The sequence below is a fragment of the Sciurus carolinensis genome, chromosome 11, assembly GCF_902686445.1.
Source record: "Sciurus carolinensis chromosome 11, mSciCar1.2, whole genome shotgun sequence".
NCBI classification, from domain to species: Eukaryota; Metazoa; Chordata; class Mammalia; order Rodentia; family Sciuridae; genus Sciurus; species Sciurus carolinensis.
The window spans coordinates 9,285,623-9,306,770 of NC_062223.1; the positions used below are offsets into that span (position 1 = coordinate 9,285,623).

General features: G+C 50.8%; 1 protein-coding gene across 3 annotated transcripts in view; it reads right to left on the reverse strand.

Annotated features, from left to right (window-relative positions):
• Nucleotides 1-21,148, reverse strand: part of Dpp3 (dipeptidyl peptidase 3) — a 27,923-nt gene continuing 6,775 nt past the window's right edge. For all 3 annotated transcript variants that reach the window (XM_047517334.1, XM_047517332.1, XM_047517333.1), the window contains exons 2-18: nt 20,047-20,321; nt 17,818-17,907; nt 17,088-17,225; nt 16,428-16,502; nt 15,715-15,808; nt 12,959-13,089; nt 12,721-12,851; nt 12,591-12,649; nt 11,524-11,718; nt 11,256-11,368; nt 10,883-10,975; nt 10,239-10,301; nt 10,022-10,146; nt 9,813-9,933; nt 8,616-8,795; nt 1,508-1,670; nt 1-562 (exon numbers count right to left, since the gene is read on the reverse strand). In XM_047517334.1, coding sequence (XP_047373290.1) covers nt 390-562; nt 1,508-1,670; nt 8,616-8,795; nt 9,813-9,933; nt 10,022-10,146; nt 10,239-10,301; nt 10,883-10,975; nt 11,256-11,368; nt 11,524-11,718; nt 12,591-12,649; nt 12,721-12,851; nt 12,959-13,089; nt 15,715-15,808; nt 16,428-16,502; nt 17,088-17,225; nt 17,818-17,907; nt 20,047-20,316 — 2,214 coding nt within the window. In that variant the 5' untranslated portion in view covers nt 20,317-20,321 and the 3' untranslated portion in view covers nt 1-389. The remainder of the gene's footprint in view (nt 563-1,507; nt 1,671-8,615; nt 8,796-9,812; nt 9,934-10,021; nt 10,147-10,238; nt 10,302-10,882; nt 10,976-11,255; nt 11,369-11,523; nt 11,719-12,590; nt 12,650-12,720; nt 12,852-12,958; nt 13,090-15,714; nt 15,809-16,427; nt 16,503-17,087; nt 17,226-17,817; nt 17,908-20,046; nt 20,322-21,148) is intronic.

Sequence of the window (21,148 nt, forward strand, 5' to 3'; positions counted from 1 at the left end):
GTTGTTTCTCATATTTATTTTTTTGGTTATAAAAGTAATACATGAAGAGCACTGGATTTGGTGAGAACTGTTTTGAGCCCTGGCTTTTGTCACACCACCTGCAGGATCTAGACCAATCACTGAACTACTGTTTTCTCATCTGGAAAACAGGACAAGGAGCCCTGTGTGCCCACTCCACAGATGGCAGTGCAGCTCAAATAATAGAGGGGAAGCACTTGGTAAATTGGAAAGTGCTGACAAATGGAAGGGGTTAGTGTCACCACCCTCAGATGAGGTAGCACCAAAGTCTGAGCCCCTGCCCCTCCACTGACCCCTAACTACACACACAATGGAGGGCCACTGGCAGCCCTGGTTTGATGGAGTGGGGGTGCAGGGTCACACAAATCTTCTCAAGCCTGGACAGACTGGGCCTTGCTGGGGCCCTTCCAGAACCGGGCATCTGCTGTGGCCAGCCTGGTGAGGACCTCCTCTAACTCAGGTCCATCCTCTGGGAAGCGCTCTGTGAAGGATCTGATGAGGCCAGCTGCTGAGGCCTCGTATTCCAGAAGCTGCACTTCTGAGCCTGGGAGTGGACAGAGAAAACAGCAGCAGAAAGATCTTAAGAGGAAGTAGAATCATAGTGATATCATCACAGGACCGCTAGTTCTTACTGAGCTCTTATCTTACAAATTGTGCTCAATGTCTAAGTTAGTTTTCTAACTTAGTCTTCACAGTCATCTTTCAGGGAAGGAAATATTACAGGGAGAATATTAAAGGAACTCCTCCCTTTCATCATTTAAGATCAACACTAGGTGCTGTGTTAGATGGAACAGCTGTAGTCCTTGGCCTCCTGGGACTTACAGTCCAGCAATGGCTTCATACCTAGACCATGGCCAAGTGTGCGGTTTCTGCTGTCATGGAGATGAGATGGAAGAGAAAATGTCCAATGGTGACAGACACACAAAGAAAATGAAGCTGAAGGACAGCAAGGGATGGAAGAAGATCACCTTGAGAGGTCAGGCGAGCACCCCTCAGGAGGTGCCATTTAACAGGAACCTGAATGTACCAGAGAAGCACAGATCTGGGGACTGTCATGCCAAGCACAGGGAACAGTGTGTACAGAGGCAACAGGGGTACAGCGGGCTCAGTGGATTGAAGAAATGCAAGGGCACAGAAGGTACAAATGCCATGTAGAGAGGGCCAGGAATTTTAGAAATGGAATTGTCATTTGAGAAGGCAGAGGAAGGATGGAGCTGATCCTCATCCTGGACACTACCAGGTTCTCCTCTGGGTTCCTTCCACTCAGCCTGCAGAGTCCCAGTTCCATGATTCTCCAGCCACTGGCCTGGCCTCCCAATGAGCCCACGCTCTGCTGGCCTTCCTCAGACCTGCCGCCGCCGCCAACTGTGTGTGTGTGCGTGCGTGTGTGCGTGTGTGTGGTTGGTGGTAAATGCCAAGGTCTGGCAGGGGAAGGACCACCCCAGGCAGCCTTCCTGGATTCCCCTCAAGGGGGCCCCAAGTCCATTACCTTCAAGGCGAGTGTTGGGCTGAACAATCAACTTCCGCGACTCCTTGCGCAGCAGCACCGTGTCTCTGAGAGAGAGGAAGCACTCGGGGGGCGCATCAGTGACCGCTGCATAACCCTCGTACAGGGCCCGCCCTCCAGCCACATCCCCGGTGGACTTCAGCACCTGTAGGAAGGAAGGAGCAGGTGTCTAGGATGGGCGCTCCATGTCCACGGGACTCTGCCAGGGGCCACGGCTGGCTTTGTCCAGCCCCAGAGGTTGGTGCTGTGGTTGAATGTGTTGGGTTCAAAATTCAGAGTTGACCCTTAGTGGCTAATGTGGTGGTATTAAGAGGTGGGCCTCTAGAAGAGCTTAGGTCACAAGGGCTCTGTGAATGGGACTGGGCCCTTATAAAAGAAGCTTCCTGCATCAGCAGGCCCTTCTGCCTTCCACTATGTGAGGACACAGTTCCTCCTGTCTGGATAATAAAGCAACAAGACCACCTTGGAAAAGGAGAGCAGCCTTCATCAGATGCTGAGCCTGCTGATCCCTGGATCTCAGACTTCCCAGACTAAATGTCTACTCTTTATAAACTACCCAGTCTCAGGCATTTTGTTATAGCAGCACATAATGGACAATTTGCAAAAACGCTCAGCTGTCACAGGCTGTGTAACCTTAGATAAGTTGCTAACTCACTCTGAGCTATGGCTAACAGGGAACATTCTGCTCTCTCAGTGTTGTGCTGAGTGACTGACGAATGCAGATCAAGTGCTTAGCACATAGTAAAAGCCCACTAAGCCAAGATGTATGATTCTCATTTGATGTGTAGACAAGGCAGGTATCCAATCACCCTTTTTTAATAAAACGTTTCATATACACAACACAGTATGCTATAAAGGATAATGAAACAGATGCCCATATGCCCACCAGCCATGTAAAATTCAAATTTTATGTTGAATCACCTATTTGTCTTTGCCTCTTTTTGAACTGTACATACTGATTCACTTTTTCTGTTTCGTTATGCTTGAGATTCATCTGTGCTAACCCAGGCAGCTATATTCCTCCTCTTTCTCATGGCTGTATTGTATTCCACTCTCACACACGACTTCATCTCTCCTGCAGTGGGCTTGTGGGGTGCTGGAATAGAACCTGGGGTCTCCTGCATGTGAGCATCATTCAACCACTGAGCTATACCCCAGCCCTGATCTGGGCTTTTGGTATTAAATGCTGCTGTGAGCCTCCTAGTATCTCTCCTGATGAAGAGATACAAATTTTTCTAGAATCTATGGTCTGTTGGTTACATGATTCCTCACTTTAAAAGATGATGCCTGCCGAGTGTGGTGGCCACGCCTGTAATCCCAGTGGCTCTGGAGGCTGAGGCAGGAGGATCAGTGAGTTCAAAACCAGCCTCAGTAAAAGTGAGGCCCTGTCTCTAAATAAAATATAAGAGGGCTGGGGATGTGGCTCAGTGGTCGAGTGCTCCTGAGTTTAATCCCGGGTGACCCCCCACAAACAATGATGCTACCTTTTCCCAAAGCTGTTGCACCAATTTACAGTCCCCAAGAGAGTTGAGGACAATGAATAAATAGGAAATAAAACAATGAAACAGTACTTAGAGTTTGCTGATCTGCAGTTTCGGCATCCTCCAGGTAAGGGGGATAACTGTTAATTACTGCTCAGTCTACCAGGCGGATGCTGGCAGTTTTACATTTTTGCAAGCTGGTTAGTAAAAACTGTATCTCATGTGGCTTAAGTCGCACTTCCCTGATGGCTGGCCAGGCTGAACATCTTCCTGTAAGGTGGTGGCCTATTCATTTCCTTCTCTTCTATTCGTTTTTGCTTTTTTTCGCTTGGGTTGTCTTTTCTTCAGTTTTTGAAAAGAATCCCTACATATTTTAGATAGGAAATTTTTTGGCAGGGGGATTGAATCCAGGGACGCTTTACCCCCAAGCCACATTCCCAGTCTTTTTTATCTTTTGAGACAGGATCTTGCTAAGTTGTGTAGGGTCCCACTAAATTGTGAGGCTGGTCGTGAACTTGCCATCCTCCTGCCTCAGGCTGCTGAGCTGCTGGGTCCCAGGCGTGCGCTATGGCGACAGAAGCAGGAACGTTTTGTTAGTACACGCCTGCGCCCAGCCTAGCTGAAGATGTGTCTTCTCGTCGTCTTTACAGCAGCAGGTAAACAGACTACTTTTCCTGTGGTCAAGGGGTGCGGTGTTTTCCTTGCTGGCTCAGGCTGTTCGGGTTTGAGGAATTCTGCTCCCCGAGGCGATGGAGCGACTCTTCTGGGAGCGTAAACCTTGCCTTCACCTTTACGCCTCTGATGTCTTCGAGTGACTGTGTGACCGGAACACGGAAGAGACCCAATCTGCTTCTCTACCAGGATGACCCATCTCGGCGGCTCGGCAGCAGCCGCTCTCCAGCCGCCTGCCACTCCAGTCTCACGCCCGCATCCCTGGCTCCACTGCACTGGTCCCTTCCTGCCCCCACAGCAGGCAGAATGTGGTCCACGCGCGGAGGGCGGTTAGGCAGCACCTCAGTCACACCACACACGTGTTGGCTTATTTGTTATGGTCAGCTCTAGTGATTTCCAGTCTCTGTTCAGATCTAATTTACACTCAACTCCTAACTTAAGTACATCAGTCAGGGAATATGCTCACTGTGGGGTTGAGTGCTAACGGCAACACCCTCTCTCTAGGGCTCATGATGCCCCCACCCCCTTTTTTGTACCAGGGATTGAACCCAGGGGAGCTTAACCACTGAGCCACATCCCCAGTCCTTTTTTATTTTGCGACTGTCTTGCTAAGTTGCTGAGGCTGGCTTTGAACTTGCAATCCTCCTGCCTTAGCCTCCAGAGTCACTAGGATTACAGGTGTACGTCACTGCGCCTGGCGATGGCTCCTTTTTATTAGTTTGAAAAGCATCTTCTCCAACCGTTGGTGGTTTTTACACATCTAGTAGATAAAGCTTATTACCTACTCTGTCAAATCTTCTATACCCGATTTACTCCTTGTCTTCTTGACCTCACAATTTCTCAGGGAGAAATTTCTTCCCCTCCTGACAGCAGGTCAGTCCAGTTCCCTGGTAATGCGGAACATTTTCTTTGATGCAATGACGCCATGTTATTTGACACACGTTTAAAATTCTTACATCTTTCTAAAGCGAACCTTTTGTTGTCATCACCATTAGATCTTATTCTGTCTGTAGTAATGTTTTTTGTATGGAAGTCTATTTCTTGTGGTTTTAATATAGCTATAGTAGTTTTCTTTCATTTAATATATTTTTCCTATCCTTCACACTCAATCTATGTCCCTTTTTTTAAAGGCTTTCCCCAGTAAAGAGATTAAAACCCGGGTTTTAAACTGAGTCTGGTGAGCTAAAGAGGTTAGTGTGCATTTTCATTACTGACATTCTGGAATTTTCTTTTACCTACTTATTCTGTGCTTCTTACATCCCTGCCATTTCTGTTCCTTTTTTTCTTTTTAATCCATGTCTCATACTTTTAAATTTTTTTTTTTACATTGTGGTAAAACAGTTAATATGAGATCCACCCTCTGGCCCTATTTTCAAGCATACAAGACTATAAATTACAGGTACGGTGCTGTAGCACATCTGTAAAACTTGCTCATCCTCCATAATTGCACCTTTATAACTGCTGAATGAAAAATCATGTCCCCTCCCCTGGGCCCCTGGCAACCACCATTCTACTCTCTGCTTCTAGAATATTTATAACTATTTTCGAAATCTCACAAAAGTAGAAATGCATAGCATTTGTCTTTCTGTGGCTAGCTAATTTCATTAGCACAGTGTCTTCAAGGTGTAGCCGTGCTGTTGTATACAGCAGGGCTTTCTTCCTTTTTAAAGACTGTATAATATTCCACTGCATGGATACACCACCTTTCCCCAATAATTACAAACATTTAAGTCATCTCCACATCCTGGCTATTGTGAATGATACTGTAATAAACATGGATGTAAAGGGATCTCTTCCTATTATCTTCTATTTTTTGGTTCTTTTTTTTTTTTTTTTTGCGGTACTGGGGATCGAACTCAGGGCCTTGTGCTTACGAGGTAAGCACTCTACCAGCTGAGCTATCTCCCCAGCCCTATTTTTTGGTTCTTCTTCTTCTCTTTCTCCTTCCCCCTCCTCCTCTTCCTCCTCCTCCTCCTCCTTCTTATTGTTTTTATGATACCCATCCAATGTGAGGTGATACCTCACTGTGGTTTTGATTTGCATTCCCCTAATGATTAGTGATGTCAAGAATCTTTTTATACACTTGTGGGTCATTTGTTCAGGTCCTTTGCCTTTTTTTCAATCAGATTATTTGTTTTTGTTATGAAGTTGTAGGTCTGATAGTTTTTCCCCCCTTCTTTCTTGCTTTCTTTTAGGATGTATTTTAGAATTATACTCTATTTTTATTATTTCAGTGTTTACCCTACAAATTATGACAAGTGCATTTAATAAAATCGGTGGAACTTTCCATCCTTCTCCCAAATTATAAACATATCACAAGAGTATCTATTCCATGACCTGTATGCTGCTGTGGTCCAGTGTTTAAAGCTCCTTTGTAACCCCACAAACTGAACTTTTGTATTGATATACAAAGTTTGAATTGTACCTTTAACCCTTATATTTAGTACTATTTGCATTACACGGTTTCTTTGGGGTTATCAAACCTTCTCTCTGGAGCTGGCCTTCTCTTCTTTCCTCATAGCCTATAGAAGTTTTGTTACTAAAGGTTTGTTAATGGAAGCCATTTCTGCTTGTTTAAACCTGCCTTTAATTCATTGTTGCTGTTTCTTCTGCAGAGCTGGGCATGGAACCCAGGGCCTGGGGAAGGCCAGGCAAGCGCTAACCACTAAGCAACACCCCAGCCTAGTCACTCCTGTTGTTGAAATATGAGTTTACTGGGCACTGACAGTAATCCACTCAGCGCTCTGCAGATGTGATTCCACTGTCCTCTGGCTTCCGCTGTAGTTAAGTAAGCTCTCAGTCCAATTACGTTTCTTTTTAAGGCAATCTGTCTTTATTCTTCAGCTGCTTTGAGATTTTCTCCAGCTTTGATATTTCGTATCATTATGGTGTTTCTAGTAGGGGCTTCACTTTTCCTTCCTGGTTGTTTCTTTATTTTTTTATTTTTTTGAGCTTTCTGGATTTATGAAGTGATGTCTTTAATCAATTCTGTTATTCTCAGCTATTATCTCTACTCATGTTCCTTCTACCATGTCTCTCCTTTTCCTTTGGAACTTAGATGTACATTAGAATTTCTCACCCTCTCTTCCATGTCTCTTAGCTTCTCTTAAATTTCCTATCTTTGTTTCTCTGTGTTACATGGTTTGTAATTTCTTTTACTGTCAGCTGGATCTAAAACCTGTTTATCCTGCCTTAGTTAGTCTGTCTTTTAAAATCCCAGTTTACCCAGTTTATTTCCAAGGAGCTCCCTTTGGTTCTCTGCCAACTATCTGACATTTTGCCGGTTTGACCCTTGTTCGTTCTGTCCATCTACAAGTGATAAAGCAGGCCTTGAAGGTAGGGCCCTCTCTAGACGCAGGATTAGAATGACTTTCCTTAGCAGTGGAGCAAACAACCAACTGGGAGCCCCTGGGGAAAGGCTCACTTTCCCTCCTAACAGCTCTTAACACCTACAAGGTGCTGAGTACCCACGAATCAGGCTGACCTGTCAGATCCTGGGAGTTCAAACAAGAGAGCTGGCGACACAGATGCTGTGGGAGGCAGGCCGAGTCCTTCACGAATGAGTCAGGCAGGTGGAGGCCTCGCCCACAGGGGCCTGGTGTCAGACCCTCCAGGGACACAAAATCCATGGATGCTCAAGTTCCCTGCTTCAGATACCCGCCTCAATAATCTCTAGATCACTCGTAATACCTAACTAAGGAAAGGTAAATGCTGTGCACACAGTGGTTCAGCGAACAATGACGAGGAGAATGACCGTACTACACTGTGCAGCCGGCTGGATCCACAGACACAGACCCACGCACACAGAAGGCGGACCGTTGGAGTGATCAGGAATGGTGGGCACCCTGCAAACCAGAGCCCTTGCACTGTCAGGCCCAGGGCAGTGGCCGAGCTCCCTGGGCAGTTCCTCAAGTGGGAATTAAGCCTGTGGTTGCTTCCGAGAAGCCAGCAATGTAGGTTTACACCTAACCTTTGCAAGTTTTATCAAACCAGGTGGGCCAAAAATATGGCAGTTTGGGATTCCTGTTGAAGGCTGTCCCTGACTGCAGTCCCATGGGCTCTGCCCTTAGCTGTAATGGGGCTGATATGACAAACAGCTACACCCAAGATGATTCTGTATTTCATAACTTCTGCACAATTATTGCTGAAGACACTATGGTGCTGTATGGTTTTCCTAATACAGAGAACCACTTGGCTCAGTCTTTAAGAGGGGCTCCCAGAAAGTTCCGTGCCAGTTCAATGCTCAGTTGCAGTTCAATTTGGCGTTGGGGTTGGTAGATTTGATTCTTCCATCTAATGATTTGTTATAAGTAATAAACTTTAACTTGGAGTGACTTAAGATTTATTGTGAATTTGCACAGATAGTCTGGTGAGCTCCCATAGCCTCGAGTGCAATTTCCCTCCTTGTTACCTCTTAGGTAGCTGGTCAAAACTAATTTTTTTTTGGAGGGGTGGTATTGGGGATTGAACTCAGGGGCACTTGACCACCAAGCCACATCCCAAGTTCCTGTTCTGTATTTTATTTAGAGACAGGGTCCCACTGAGTTGCTTACCACCTCGTTTTTTGCTGAGGCTGGCTCTGAACATGAGATCCTCCTGCTTCAGCCTCCCGAGCCGCTGGGATTACAGTGTGTGCCACCGTGCCCGGTCTAGTCATTATCATTAACTCTAAACTCCATTTAGGTTTCCCACTAGGTCCTTCTTCTATTCCAGGGTCCAACCCAAGAAGTTGCCTTGTGTTTCGGTCCTAATGACTTTTAGTTTCTAGTTTTATTTTGCTTCCTTGTTCTCTGTTCCTCCCCATTGTGTGAGAACCCTATCACAGGGGGATGTTTGCTGAATGAATGAGGGAATGAACCTTGAGCCCTGAGGTGGCATCAGCAGCATGGGAAGATGGGCAGAGGTTGGGGGCTCCAAGGCATGAGGCCTTCACTCACCTGGAGTCTCCGTAGAAACCGCTCCAGAGCGGGCCTGCCCACAGACCGGATCTTGCTGCGGTCCAGGCGGACGCGGGCATCTGGGCGGCCATCAGAGCCTGTCGTGGGAGTGACAGTAACAAGTCCCTCGCCAGCCTCCAGCAAGACCCTCAGGATCACAAACCGGGCCTGCATGTGAGCCTACCAGGGCAGGGGAGAAGAGGTCATCTGTAGATAATATCAAATGCTTGACCCCAGGCATGATCATTGCATGTGCTCACTGTCAATTATCACAGCCATTTCCTTTTCCCTGGCCCTCTGGATCTTTTTCTGATCTCACCTCAAACGTTTCCTCCCACCTCTGCTCACAGGGAGGGCAAGCTGCCCTGGGAGACAGGGAGACTAGTCCCAGGCAGGACCTGGTATTCTTGGTCGCCTACATCACTCAGCATGCCCCTGCTCCTCCAGACCCTTCTGAGGACAGCAGCCACCCAGAAGGATCCTCACTGCCAGGACCCTGAGCACTTTCTGCTCCACAATCTTACCTCCTGCTCAACAGCAGGACCAACTAGGCACCATCATCTCCAGTTTCTAGATAACAGAGCAGAGGCCCAGAGGCACAGTGACTTGCTCAGGGCCACACAGCTGGTAAGGAAACAGCCAGGACTCAGATCCAAGTTTTCAGATTCTACAATGTGTCTACCTTTGATAACACAACACTGCCTCCTCAAACATGCTTTCTTGATGTTGTTAAAATGTTGCTGTCATTTACCCTTTTCCCAAAGTCCATGCCATAACTGAGCAGACCACTCTAGTGGCTCTGGAGGTGGACGGCAGGGATCTGAATCCTGGCTCTTCCTTAGCACCAAGTTAATGAATCACTTTTGCCTCGAATTCCTCATCCTGAAGTGAGGATAATAAAGGTGCCTCCCCAGGGCTGACAGCGGGGACAACAGTTCCCTCATGCCTCATGCAGAGCACTGTGCCTGGGGCACAGTTGGGCACCTGTTAGTGACAGCAAACTGTCTCCTTGATCACCCTGAAAGGTGATCACCAGGGCAGGGGCACCAAAGCTCACTGCAGTGATACGACTCGTCCTGCCAACAGTGGACTCTGGGGCTCAACCCCATCCGCCTGCCTGGTGAGTACCATTGTCCCATCCCTGCACCCAGATTCTGACTTGGCTCCCTCTGCCTTCTGAGGGAGGCCCATCCCCACCTGGCGCCAGTTGGAGGCCTCCGGGGTGTAGAACTCCAGAGCCAGCAGCCCGGCCCGAACCATGTTGAGCCAGTTCACATAGATCACGTCCTCTGCCTCGGCCCCTTGGAAGCCGAAGATCCTGGGGGAGGAGGGCCGGGATTAGGCTCGGTCAGGGCGGCCCTACCCTCCCCGCCGCACCCTCGCCCCCACACGCCCAATGCTCTTACTCCAGCACTCGGGGGTTCAGGCAGAGGTAGAGGCCCACGCTCTCCGCCCGGCACTCTTCGTAGCTCGAGGCGATGGTGCTGAACTTGCTGTCCCAGGTCTCCCCACTCCGGTACCAGCTCTGGATCTGGGAGGGAGAGCCAGGAATCAGGCCCTGCCCCTGCCCGCACCCAGCACCCTGGACTCCACAGAGTCTGGGCTCCACAAGGCGGTCCTCACCTGCTCCCCTGTCTCTGGGTTGATCACTGTCTCTTGGTCAAAGTTGAACGCTCCCTTCTCATCCTGCAGAAGGGTCGTGAACATGGGTAAGCAAGGTGGGGACCTTCAGCTCTGGGGTCCCCAGGCCACAGCGTGGCCCAGAAAGGCAAGCCAGGGAGCAGCAGGGGTGCAGGTCCAGCCCCACACCGATGCCTGCAACCTCAATCCTAGGACTCAGCTCATCTGCGTGGCTCCACGCTGGGCCACAGCTTCCTCGGCCGCCGTTCCCATACTCCCATAGGGGGTGTCAAGGTCTGCAACACACTGTGGGAGGCTGGGACAGCTCTGGGGATAAGTGACTCCCTAGAATACCCAGGAGGTACAGGCTCAGAGACCAGCAGCGTGGAGACAGACAGTGCTGCAGCCTCGGCAAGGTCCAAAGACTGACCCTCCCAGCCTCTGTCCCTGAGCTGCCAAGTCACACCCTCCAGGTGGGCTCCCTCAGCAGTTCTTCCAGGTTCAAGGCCACCAACAGAACTGTTCTAGAGACCCTGAGCTCCTGGGTCATCCTGGGGGAGGACAAGACAGGGAGCCCTTTTCTCCAAAGCCCCCCGCGCAGGGCAGAGCCGCTCCCCCATCAGGCTGGCACCAGGCAGCCCTCTCACCTGTGCAAAGAGCTTGCCACTCCCGTGGCCCAGCAGCTCGTGCAGCCCCACCTGCACGTCGAAAGAGGGTCCCTTCCAGCGGGTGTACAGGTCCTGCCAAGACAAGCAGAGTCCCTGCTGCCACGCGTCCCGCCGCGCCACCAGGCGGGTCTGCAGGTGGAAGGCGCAGGGCCATGCACGTGCTCGGGAGAGGCCGAGTGAGCCTCGACCCCACGCAGCCCACCCTGTCCCGGCAACACCCCAGCAGGGAGGGACACCTTTGTCCTGTGACCAGGGAGCAAACAGGCTCCATGGTGGCTCGCAGTCACTGGAAGGGAGATGGCCAAGCTGTGACCAAAGCCTGCTGTCCCTGCTATAGGCTGCTGGTGCCCACCTTGTCCTCCTCCTCCAGGAACGTAAGCTTCTCCCGCTGGGTGGCGTAGGCCACAGCCAGCACATTCCCCAGTGACACGTTCTTAAAGCCTTCGGTCTGCCTCAGGTCATCGTCTGCAAGAAAAGGCCGGGAGGGGACCAGAGAGAAGGACGAAGGTCCAGTGTCAGGGGAGAGGAGCGGCAGGCAGGGTGCCCGGGGCAGGGCGGTTTGTGGAGAGGAGGGGCCGCTCCCGCAGGGCTCCCGGGGTGGGGCTTCCAAGGACGCTCACAGTTGGGGATGTTGATGCCAGCAGGGATGCCAGAGCCCGCGAAGGTCAGGACATCCAGGGAGGTGAAGTCTGGGGTGAGGAACTTGTCCTTCTCGAAGGCTGGCGGCCAGGGCAGCTCCTTCAGCAGCTGCTCTGCGCTCGCCACCAGCCGCTCGAACTTGGCGCTCATGGCCTTGTTCACCATGGCCACAAAGCCTGCAGGGCAGGGGTGGGCTGGTTTGGCAGGGTCCTGGCAGGGATCCACTCCACCCAGTTCAACCCCTGTGGCCATCACTTCAATGCCTGCTGTGTGCGGTGGCCCTGCGCTAGCTGCAGGAGATAAGAGCGCCCCTGGAGCCCCACGGCCCCAGGCCCTGGAGAGGAAAGCTGCAGGTACTAACCCTTCTCCCCCTCGGGCTCTGGGGCTTGGATCTGTGGTCCAAAGACAAGCCCCAGTGGGCTGTGGGAGCCACCCTCCCTCCTCTGGGCTAATCCCTGGCCTGCAGCTGGATGCCTAGACTTCCATTCGGGGCTGCGGAGGACAAAGGTAGGCCCAGACAAGTCTGCATCCTCAGGCTGGACACTGCCCGCACAGGGGGTCCCAGGGGCTGTGGGGAGGGGGCTGAGGCAGCTTGGGGGCAGGTTCACAGTCCTGGTGTCCCTTCTTGGAGCACAACAGTCTGCATACATGCTCTCACTGAAGCTCAGAGGCCACGTTACGTGGCCCAGGTCACAGAGTTGGTGATGGGCAAAGCTGGGCTCAGAACACCGTCTTATCAGCCTGAAGCCTGTGCCCTGACCACACTCCAGAGGCAGCACAGCAAGGTGGCTCTGAGCCAGGGTGCCTGGGCTCAGTCACCAACTGATGAAAATCCTCACCAGATGATGATGTCTGAGTGAATCTGTACAGGTGAGTGTCCCGTGACAGTGCCCAAAACGTGGTAAATGGTTTTATTTTGCAAGGCTGTTGTTATTGTTATTACTCCTGAGCAGGGAGGGGAAATCCTTAAGGGGACACTTGGGAACAGAAACTTGGGCCTGGGGGAAAAGGATCCCAACCTGACCTCCCCATGCCCCCCACAAGTTACCTTCAAACTCTCCTCGGGAACCAAAGGGGTCACGGTAGCTCTCAATAAAGCCGATGTAACTGGGGGAAAGAGAGGCGCAGATGGAAGAGGGTGGGCAGGAGGGGCGGGGAAGGGAAGGCAGTCACCTTACCTCTCCACAATGGGGCCTTTGTCCTGGATCCAGAAGCGGGAGCCCCTCTTGTGGGCCTCGATGGAGCCCTGGGTGAAGCTTTCGATGTACTGGGCCAGCATCTGCTCCTGGTGGCTGTTGGCTGCATACGCCTGGGAGTGAGCAGGTCCGGTCAGCTTGAGGTCACCCACCTGTCCCCAGGCCCCATCGACTGCCCAGGGGGTCCTGAGCCCAAACCCCTCAGCCCAGCCAGCCCTACCTTGGCTTTCTCCAGGTGCTCCACCACCTTCTGGAGCAGGGGGGCGTAGTCCCCGCGGGTCACCTGGAAGTGGCTCCCCTGGAATTCATAGCTCTTTAGCTTGGAAGTCACTTCAGAATCTAGAGCAGGGTCTGAGGAAAGAGGGGCCGCTGAGGGAAGAGGCCAGTATAAAATACTCAGCGGGCTCTTCACCACGGCACTCTTACACTAAGATCACCAGTGCTCCCCACTGCCAGCAGGAATCAGCATGAACTCTCATCTTAAAGGAATATGTAATGTGGGACGTTCTAAGTGCCTACATGTGTTAACTTATTTAATCCTCATACCAACCTGGGTGGGGAGGGGAAACTAAGGCACTAGAAGTTAATAAAGTTTTCTCAAGTCATGTTGATAGCAGGTGGCAGAGCAGTGACACAAACCCAGGGAAGCAGCCTATGTTTAGAAAGAGTCACATTCTAACACTGACCACAGTGGTCCTCATGGGGAGGCAGGGGTGACAGGTGGGAGCTGAGACGGCAGAAGAAAGCTGGGGTGCAGTGAGGAAGGGGCCACAAGCCAGGAAATGCAGGAGGCCTTCCAGGAGCTGCAAGAACCACGGAAATGCCCCCCAGGGCTCCAGCTGACCCTGAAGCGTAGATCTGGACCTCCGAACTGCACAGGAGTAAATCTGTGGTGGTTCATCGCAGAAGCAAGGGAAACCATGGCACTGCTGTCGGTGGCTCTGGGGCGAAGTCCAGGGCTCCCTCCCTACACCCCAAGTTCTTTTTAAAAATTTTTAGACTGGGTTTCTCTAATTTGCCCAGTCTTGTTTTGAACTTGCGATCCTCCCGCCTCAGCCTCCTGAGCATGCAGCACCATGCCTGGATACACTACTATATTTTGTTTATCGTCTGTGATCAGTAAAATAAAAAATTGTCCCTCCTTATTTATGGATGACACATTCCAAGATCCCCAGTGGATGCCTAAAACCAAGGATAGAACTGAACCCTGTATATATTTTGTTTTGCTATGATGAAGTTTAACTCATAAGGAGGCATAGTAACAGATTTGCAACAATTACAAATAAGATAGAACAACAATATACTGAAATAAGAATCATTTAAAACTTCTGAATGGTTTATTTATTTATTTGGGTAACAGGGACTTAACCCAGGGGCACTTTACCACTAAGCAACATCCCGCCCCTTTTTATTTTTTATTTTGAGACAGGACCTCACTAAGTTGCTGAGGCTGGTCCCCAATTTGTGATCCTCCTGCTTTAGCCTCCTGAGTTGCTAGGATTACAGGCATGCACCTCTATACCTGGTGAATGGCTTATTTCTGAAAATGTTCCTTTCAACATATTTGGACTATGGTTGAACATGAGTGGTGAACTGAAATCATGTAACTTGAAATCATGGATAAGAGAAGACTATTGGACCTTCCATGCAACTCCAGACTCATTGTCTGAAAGCATGAAAAGGTGGTTTTGTATGGTTAAATTCAGGGGGCGGGAGTACTTGTCACACAGCCATAGGTAACTAATACACTCAGGCAGCATGGCTCCAGAGGCAAACTTTTTTTTTTTTTTTTTAATATCTTTTAGTTGTCAATGGATCTCTTAGTTTATTTATTTATTTATATGTGGTGCTGAGGCTCAAACCCAGGGCCTCACACATGCCAGGCAAAAGCTCTACCACTGAGTCACAGCTCCAGCCCCAAGAGCCCTATTTTTTTTTTTTTTTTTTTTTTTTTTAATGTTTTCATGGTGCTGGGAATTGAATCCAGGGCTTTGTGCATGCCAGGCATGTGCTCTGCCACTGAGCCACTCCTAACCACTGTCCTATCCTGCATCCTGTGTCAGGACAGGCCCAGCTTCTCTGCTGGCAGGATCCCCTCCTCTGCCTGGGTCACACCCTTTTCCTAGTCAACCGGACTGCTGGCCAATCCCCTCAGCTCCCCGACCACTCTGCTGGGCTCTCGCCATTCTCTCCATCTGGAGGCAAGTTCCCACTTGACTTCATTTTTTCCCACGCTGAGCACCTGAGTGTCCAGCACGTGCTAGGCTCTGGGGAGATAATGATGTCTGAAAACTCCCAATCCCTTCTCCAGGGGGCTTGTAGTCAAGTGGGGGAAACAGAAAAACAAAAAACAACAGGGAATTACGGGGTGTGCTCCTGGGAATCAAGAAGGGCAGCACAGACTTGGCTGTGGGAAGACAAGGTGTTGGCAAAGGTAATGTCCACACCGGCTTGGGGATGAGGTGGAGCTGGCTGGGTGAATGTGGAGGGCCTGGAGGGCCTTCTGGGTAGGAAACGAGTGTGCAAAGGCCTGGAGAGGGGAACGCAGGAACCAGACGCTCTGGAGTGCGCTATAGCGCAGTGCGTGCTGGGGGGCAGGGGCTGGGGGCTGGGGGCTGTGGGCAGGTAAAGAAGGGCTGGAAAATGTCCTCGTGGGGCCTGGATATTTCTACCCACACTGTGCACATCTGCCTTCACCTCATAGTGGAAGCCCCCTGAGATTACTACTCCGTCCTGGTGGCTTGGGAGGGGCAGAGCTCATTGCCTGGCTCCTGGGTGGGCTTGAGACTAGGCAGAGCCCAGAGACCTGTCCCTGGCCCATCCACAAGGATGGCTCACAGATAACAGAGGACCCTAAATGGAGATTGGAGCCACTCCCAGGCTATAAACTCCTGGGAGAGAAGGACCCTCTAGAAGGATCCTAAGCCACTAGGATCCAGAGATACTGCAGAGGAAGTGGAAGGGGCCCGAGCGCACCTGTACCGAGCACGGATGCCAGCCGCACCTCATAGTGGGGCTTTCCTTCCTGGTCCACCTCCTTGAACAACCGTGTGTTGTAGGCACTGAGGTTCTAGAAAAAAACAAAGCAGGGATTTGGGGGGAGAAAAAGGTCCAGAGAGGGTAGGGGGCTGCGAGGAGGGAGAGGTCATTGCAAGGGAGACGGTGCAGAGGCAAATCAGGGCAAGGGATCCTCTTGAATCAGCGGGACAGGGAGCAGGTACGGGCGGGCAGGAGGCCAGGGCCAAGGGTCCTGCTCAGCTCCCTACACTGAGCACTAGTTGTACTAGTCATGGACTGGACATGGCAGGCACTGCATGACTGCAGCTGACCAGGGCTACAGGAGGTGGATGCCCTTTCACAGACTGGTCACACAGCTTGTCCAGAGTCAAGCCTGGAAGTGCAGCTCTAATGTTCTACCTCATCCTGCTCTGAGGCTGTCATCAGGCCCCGTGACCGGGTAGGGGCAGGGTCAGCTTGATGCCTGGCACATCCGGGACATCTGCATCATGTCCTCTTGGTTCGTGCAGGCTGATCTCAAGGACAAGGGCTGCCCGAGTCTTTTCCACCTCAAGGACCCGAGATGCCCATGTCTCTGAGTGTGAGCTGAGACTCAGGGCAGGCATTGATCATGAGGGGCTGACAGGAGGAGCCCCACTGAACCACTGACGACGAGTCCCCAGTCCCCGAACCTGGGAGTCCAGAAAGTCCTGAGCCAGCTTGGCATCCTCCATAGTACAATCCCCAGAGAAATAGGTGGTGATTCCCTGTTGGGGAAAAGAGGGGAAGGTGGGAAAGAGGACTTACTGCAGTCAGGGGCGAGGGGCTTACAGGGATAGCTGGTGGCTCTCTTCCCAGACATCCTATACCTCTTCCCAGCAGCCTCCATCCTGCCTGCTCCCTCTCTTTCCAGGGGAAAAAATTATAAAGCAGACAGATGCTCGTCTTGGGCCTTTCTGCACTGCCTAACTTCTATAGCTGGCCCACCCCCAGGCTTGCCATGCCCTCTCCCCACGCAGCCCAAGCAGCCTCCAGAGGTGGGCAGGCTGGGAGCCCTCCGTCCCCATCCCCCTCCGTCCCCATCCCCTCCTCAGCGCCTTCCACCTCCCAGCTTTTCTCCTTCCCCGCTCCTGCACACAGCATCTTGGCAGGTCAGATCTGGGAGGACATGCAGAGAGCATTCCATCCAGACTGCTTCCCAACTCACAGATGACAAAAGAGGCCTGCAGTGGAGAGCGGCTCTGCCTGGACAGCGAGAGAAAAAGCCCAGTGCCTTCCTGTCAGCGCCCTTCCCTCCACCCCAAGGGGCCCCAAAGGATGCCCTCCACTTGCCCCAACAGCTGGGGCCTCACCTCCTTCCCCAGCCCGAGGTGCCGAAGCCTCGGCTCTAGGGAGAACATAAGCTCCCCACAGGTCTGCCAGAGGTCCCTGACTTCCTCTGGGTGCTGCTGGGCGGCCTTACTCCCCAGGATCACACGCTCCAGCTTCTCCTGTGGGGGAAAGAACACTGGCCTGGTGGTGCTTCTCACAGACCTGCCCTCCAGATCCCCCTCTCGCCCTCAAGCTCTTCTGCCTGAGTGTGGTCCAGGGACCAGTGGCACTGGCAGTGCCTGAGAAGTGTCTTGGGCCCACCACAGACTGGTCAAATTGGATGCTGCATTCTGACATTACCAGGTGACTTGTGTAGGTCATTAAGGTCTGACAAGCCCTAGAGTATGAGCAACATCTGTCCCAGGCAGGCGCAAACCCCACAGTCCCGAGGAGGGATGCCCTGAGCTCAGGTTCCTCCCGTTCTCTGCCAGGACAGCAGGTTCCATTCTTGCAAGAACTGACTCGCTCGTTCACACTTCCACACTCTGCCCTTGCTTGACCCTCAGGTCAGCAAGATCTGTGCTTTTCCTTTGTATGTGTCTGCAGCACAGGGCAAGGCTGGGTGACACTCAGGGTGACACAGTGTGGCAGTGACAAGGCCAAGGCTCTGCTCAGTCCCAGATCCAGCTAGGGCTCCTTTTGCTACCTTCGCCACACCCCCCCCGCCCCCGCACCCTGTTCCCCACCTTTCCCAACCCTCCCTCAGCTCACCTTGGGTAGGTTGGGAACAAACTTGGTGTCGCCAAAGGATTTGTAGTTGCCCATGTTGGAGTAGACCCCCGCAGCATAGACCAGGAACGCCTGAGGGGCGAGGTGGTGTTTCATCGGAAACTTCCCACTGGAGGGAAGTCCCTAACTGAGACTTGATGTGACAAGCACACGAGGTGCAGCCAGTAAGGGTGAGGCTGGGAAACCAAGGGATCCTAGGGAGCCCCAGATCCTAGGGAGCCCCAGTCTGGCTCACAGACCAATTTTCCACATCCTTGTGATCCAGTCATGGTGGTCTAAGTTTGAAAACACCTAGTTGCTCATCCACCATTGCTTCCTCCACACCAGCACCCTCTCAGCCACCTATGGCCTTGTGACATTTAAGGCCCAGTCCCAACACCACCTCCTTCTCTAGCGAGCTCATCCTCAGCTCCCAAACTGTCAGGTAGTGGGCACTGGAAACATCAAATGTTCAAACCAGGCAGCCTCAAACATCTTCCTATGCCACATTTTCTGCTTACCCTAGACCAGCCTCACTTTCTCAGTAACAAGACCTCAATCTTCCTTTTTTTGGTGGTGGTAGTGGGGGGAATCCCCTTCCCCCTAGTTCCTGTGGGTATGTAAGCTGTCTTAGACAGAGAAATCACCTTCTCTGACTACAAGGATGAGCATGAGGCTTCAGCTGGCCAATAAGCCCTAACCAGGAAACTTGCCACTGGTGAAGGGTCTTCTCTTATATCAGCCCAGGAAACCCTGGAGCAGCCCTGCTATAGTGAGGAAAGAAAGCAAAGCTGAGAGATGAAGGCTGTACCCTGATGGTAGTACTGAGCCCCTGAATCTAGCCATGCCTGAAGCAGTTATGTGAACCAGTGATTCATTGAAGCTACTCTGAGCTGGGTTTTTGCTACTGGCAAACGAAAGAATCCTACTAAAAATAGTAGCAGTTGGGTAGCACCTTCCCATTTATAAGCATCCCCACAGACTAGCTCTTTTAATGAGTAGAAAGAACATAGCCTGGGAATGCAAAGTGAATACCCAAAGTTCAAAAAAGGTAGAAGAAACAGCACATCACTTCAGAGATAAGCAATCCAATCTCTTTATTTAGTATATAAAAAAAAACCAGGTTGTATTCTTGTTCATTTTTAGTGGGAATATAACTCAGTGAAGCTTTTTAGGAAAATTTAACAGAATCAGTTAATTATAAATGCACAGAGGCTTTGACCCTGCAATTCTACCTCCAGAAATAGATCTTTCTCACACATGTGCACAAGAACGCTCACTGTGGCACTGTTTGTAAGAAAAACCAGGAACAATCTAAAAGTCCAGCAATTTAAAAAACGACTAAATTGATTATAATATACACTCTTGTAGGATGCTTCAAATCCAATAGAAGAATGAGGTAGCCCTGTGCAGTGGAATGCGCCTGTACTCTCAGTTACCTGGAAGGCTAAGGCAGGAGGACAGCAAGTTTGAGGCCAGTCTGGGCAACTTGGAGACACTGTCTCAAAACAAATAAAAAGGACAGGGATAGAGCTTAATGGTAGAGAGCTTGCCTAGCATGTACAAGACTCTGGATTCAATCCCCAGTACTGGGGAGAAAAAAAAATGAAGTGGATTAACATGTACCCATGGAAGTTCTCCAAGACACAGTGTTTGGTAAAAAAGGCAGTTCACAGATGGTGACAAGAGCATGATCTCATTTATGTGAAAGAGAAAATAAGAACCTAACACCTTGTGCACATACAGGTATAGCCATGCAATATACAAACACCAGCCACAGTGGTCACCTCTGGAGAGGTCTGAGAAAGAGCAATCTTTGTGTTTTATTCTGTGCCCTTCTGCATTGCTGCAATGCTCTAAGAATTCATGTATTACTTAGCCAATAGATCTATAAACAAACAAAAACCAGGAGCAGGCAGAACATTCTGCCCACAGCCAGAACTGGTTCAGATTTCAGAATGTGGACTGCCTGATGTCTAGCCTTGACTCCTTCCTCTGCCTTCATTATAATCTCAGCAGCCATCACCTACCTTGAAGTAGGCACTGTTCTAAGTGATTTGTTACAACATCAAAGGTACAGACAAACCATTTGTGTATTTTTACAGAGACTTAGGCTCTAGGAGAGAAGGGTCCTGAGTTTGTAATCTTTGGTCTAATCCTCCACCTGCATCTTGGTTCCTTACGCCCAGAAGCCACCACGCAGGAAACGAGGGCTGGCCTGGGTGAACTGACCTGATATTCCTCCTCGGTAAGACCTTCAGCCAGGGCATGTTGGTGCAGTTGGTCAGGGTCCTGGGCACGGAAGAGGCGGCTGAGGAGGGCGTAGATGTAGGGGGCCTCAGGGGAGGTCTGCAACAGCACAGCCAGACCTCCGTACCAGGCGGCCCTGGACAGGTGGTGGGCATAGAGGCGCTCTGTGGGTGACAGCAGGCGGAAGGCCTCACGGCAGTCCAGGCTAGACACGCCGATGTCATTAGGCAGGATGTACTGGGTGTCCGCCATTGGCCCTAAAGGGAATCATCATCACATCTATCATTTAACACACCCTAACAGTACACCTGGTTCTGAACTCCCATGAGCTTGTTTAGCTTCCCAAAAGCCCAGGAGAAACTGAATACCAACTGAATACCAACGGATCAGTATTCACCAGATATGCTCAGAGAAGGTTAGGTGACTCCCCCAATGAGATTACAAAATACATTACTGAGTCATACTTTGCCTGTGGCCCCTCAATCTCCAAGTCTGAATCCAACCACCTAGTTTACTGGTGGGGAAACAGGCCCAGATATGACAGGAGTCTTGCTTAATCACACAGCAGAGGGTCAGCACAGAACCCTCATTTCTAGACTTCTGGTCCAGATGCTGCCCTATCTTCTCTCCTTCTCTGACCACCGAGCCTCCTTGTTCAGAATTATTCAACATATCCCCACCACCATCCACCACTGTTCACAAGGACAGAAAGCCAGGTTTCTAGCTGGAAGCCCCATGTTCCAATCCTGACTTGGCCCTAGACTCCTAAAAATCAAGTCAATTGTTTCTTTTCTGCATCTTCTTTTTAAAACTATTTTAAAAAATTTTTTAGTTGTAGATGGACATAATACATTTATTTTATTTTTTCATTTTTATGTGGTGCTGAGGATTGAACCCAGTACCTCACGAATGCCAGGCAGGCGCTCTACCACTGAGCCACAACCCCAGCTCCGCATCCCTCTTTTCTCTTCTTGAAAGGAGGATGAAAATAACCCTAACCTCAACACATGTGTGCACAAATTAGATAAGGTCGCCCTGGGCAGGATGTACCTACAGCAGCAATGACTTCCCATGAACTCTTCCT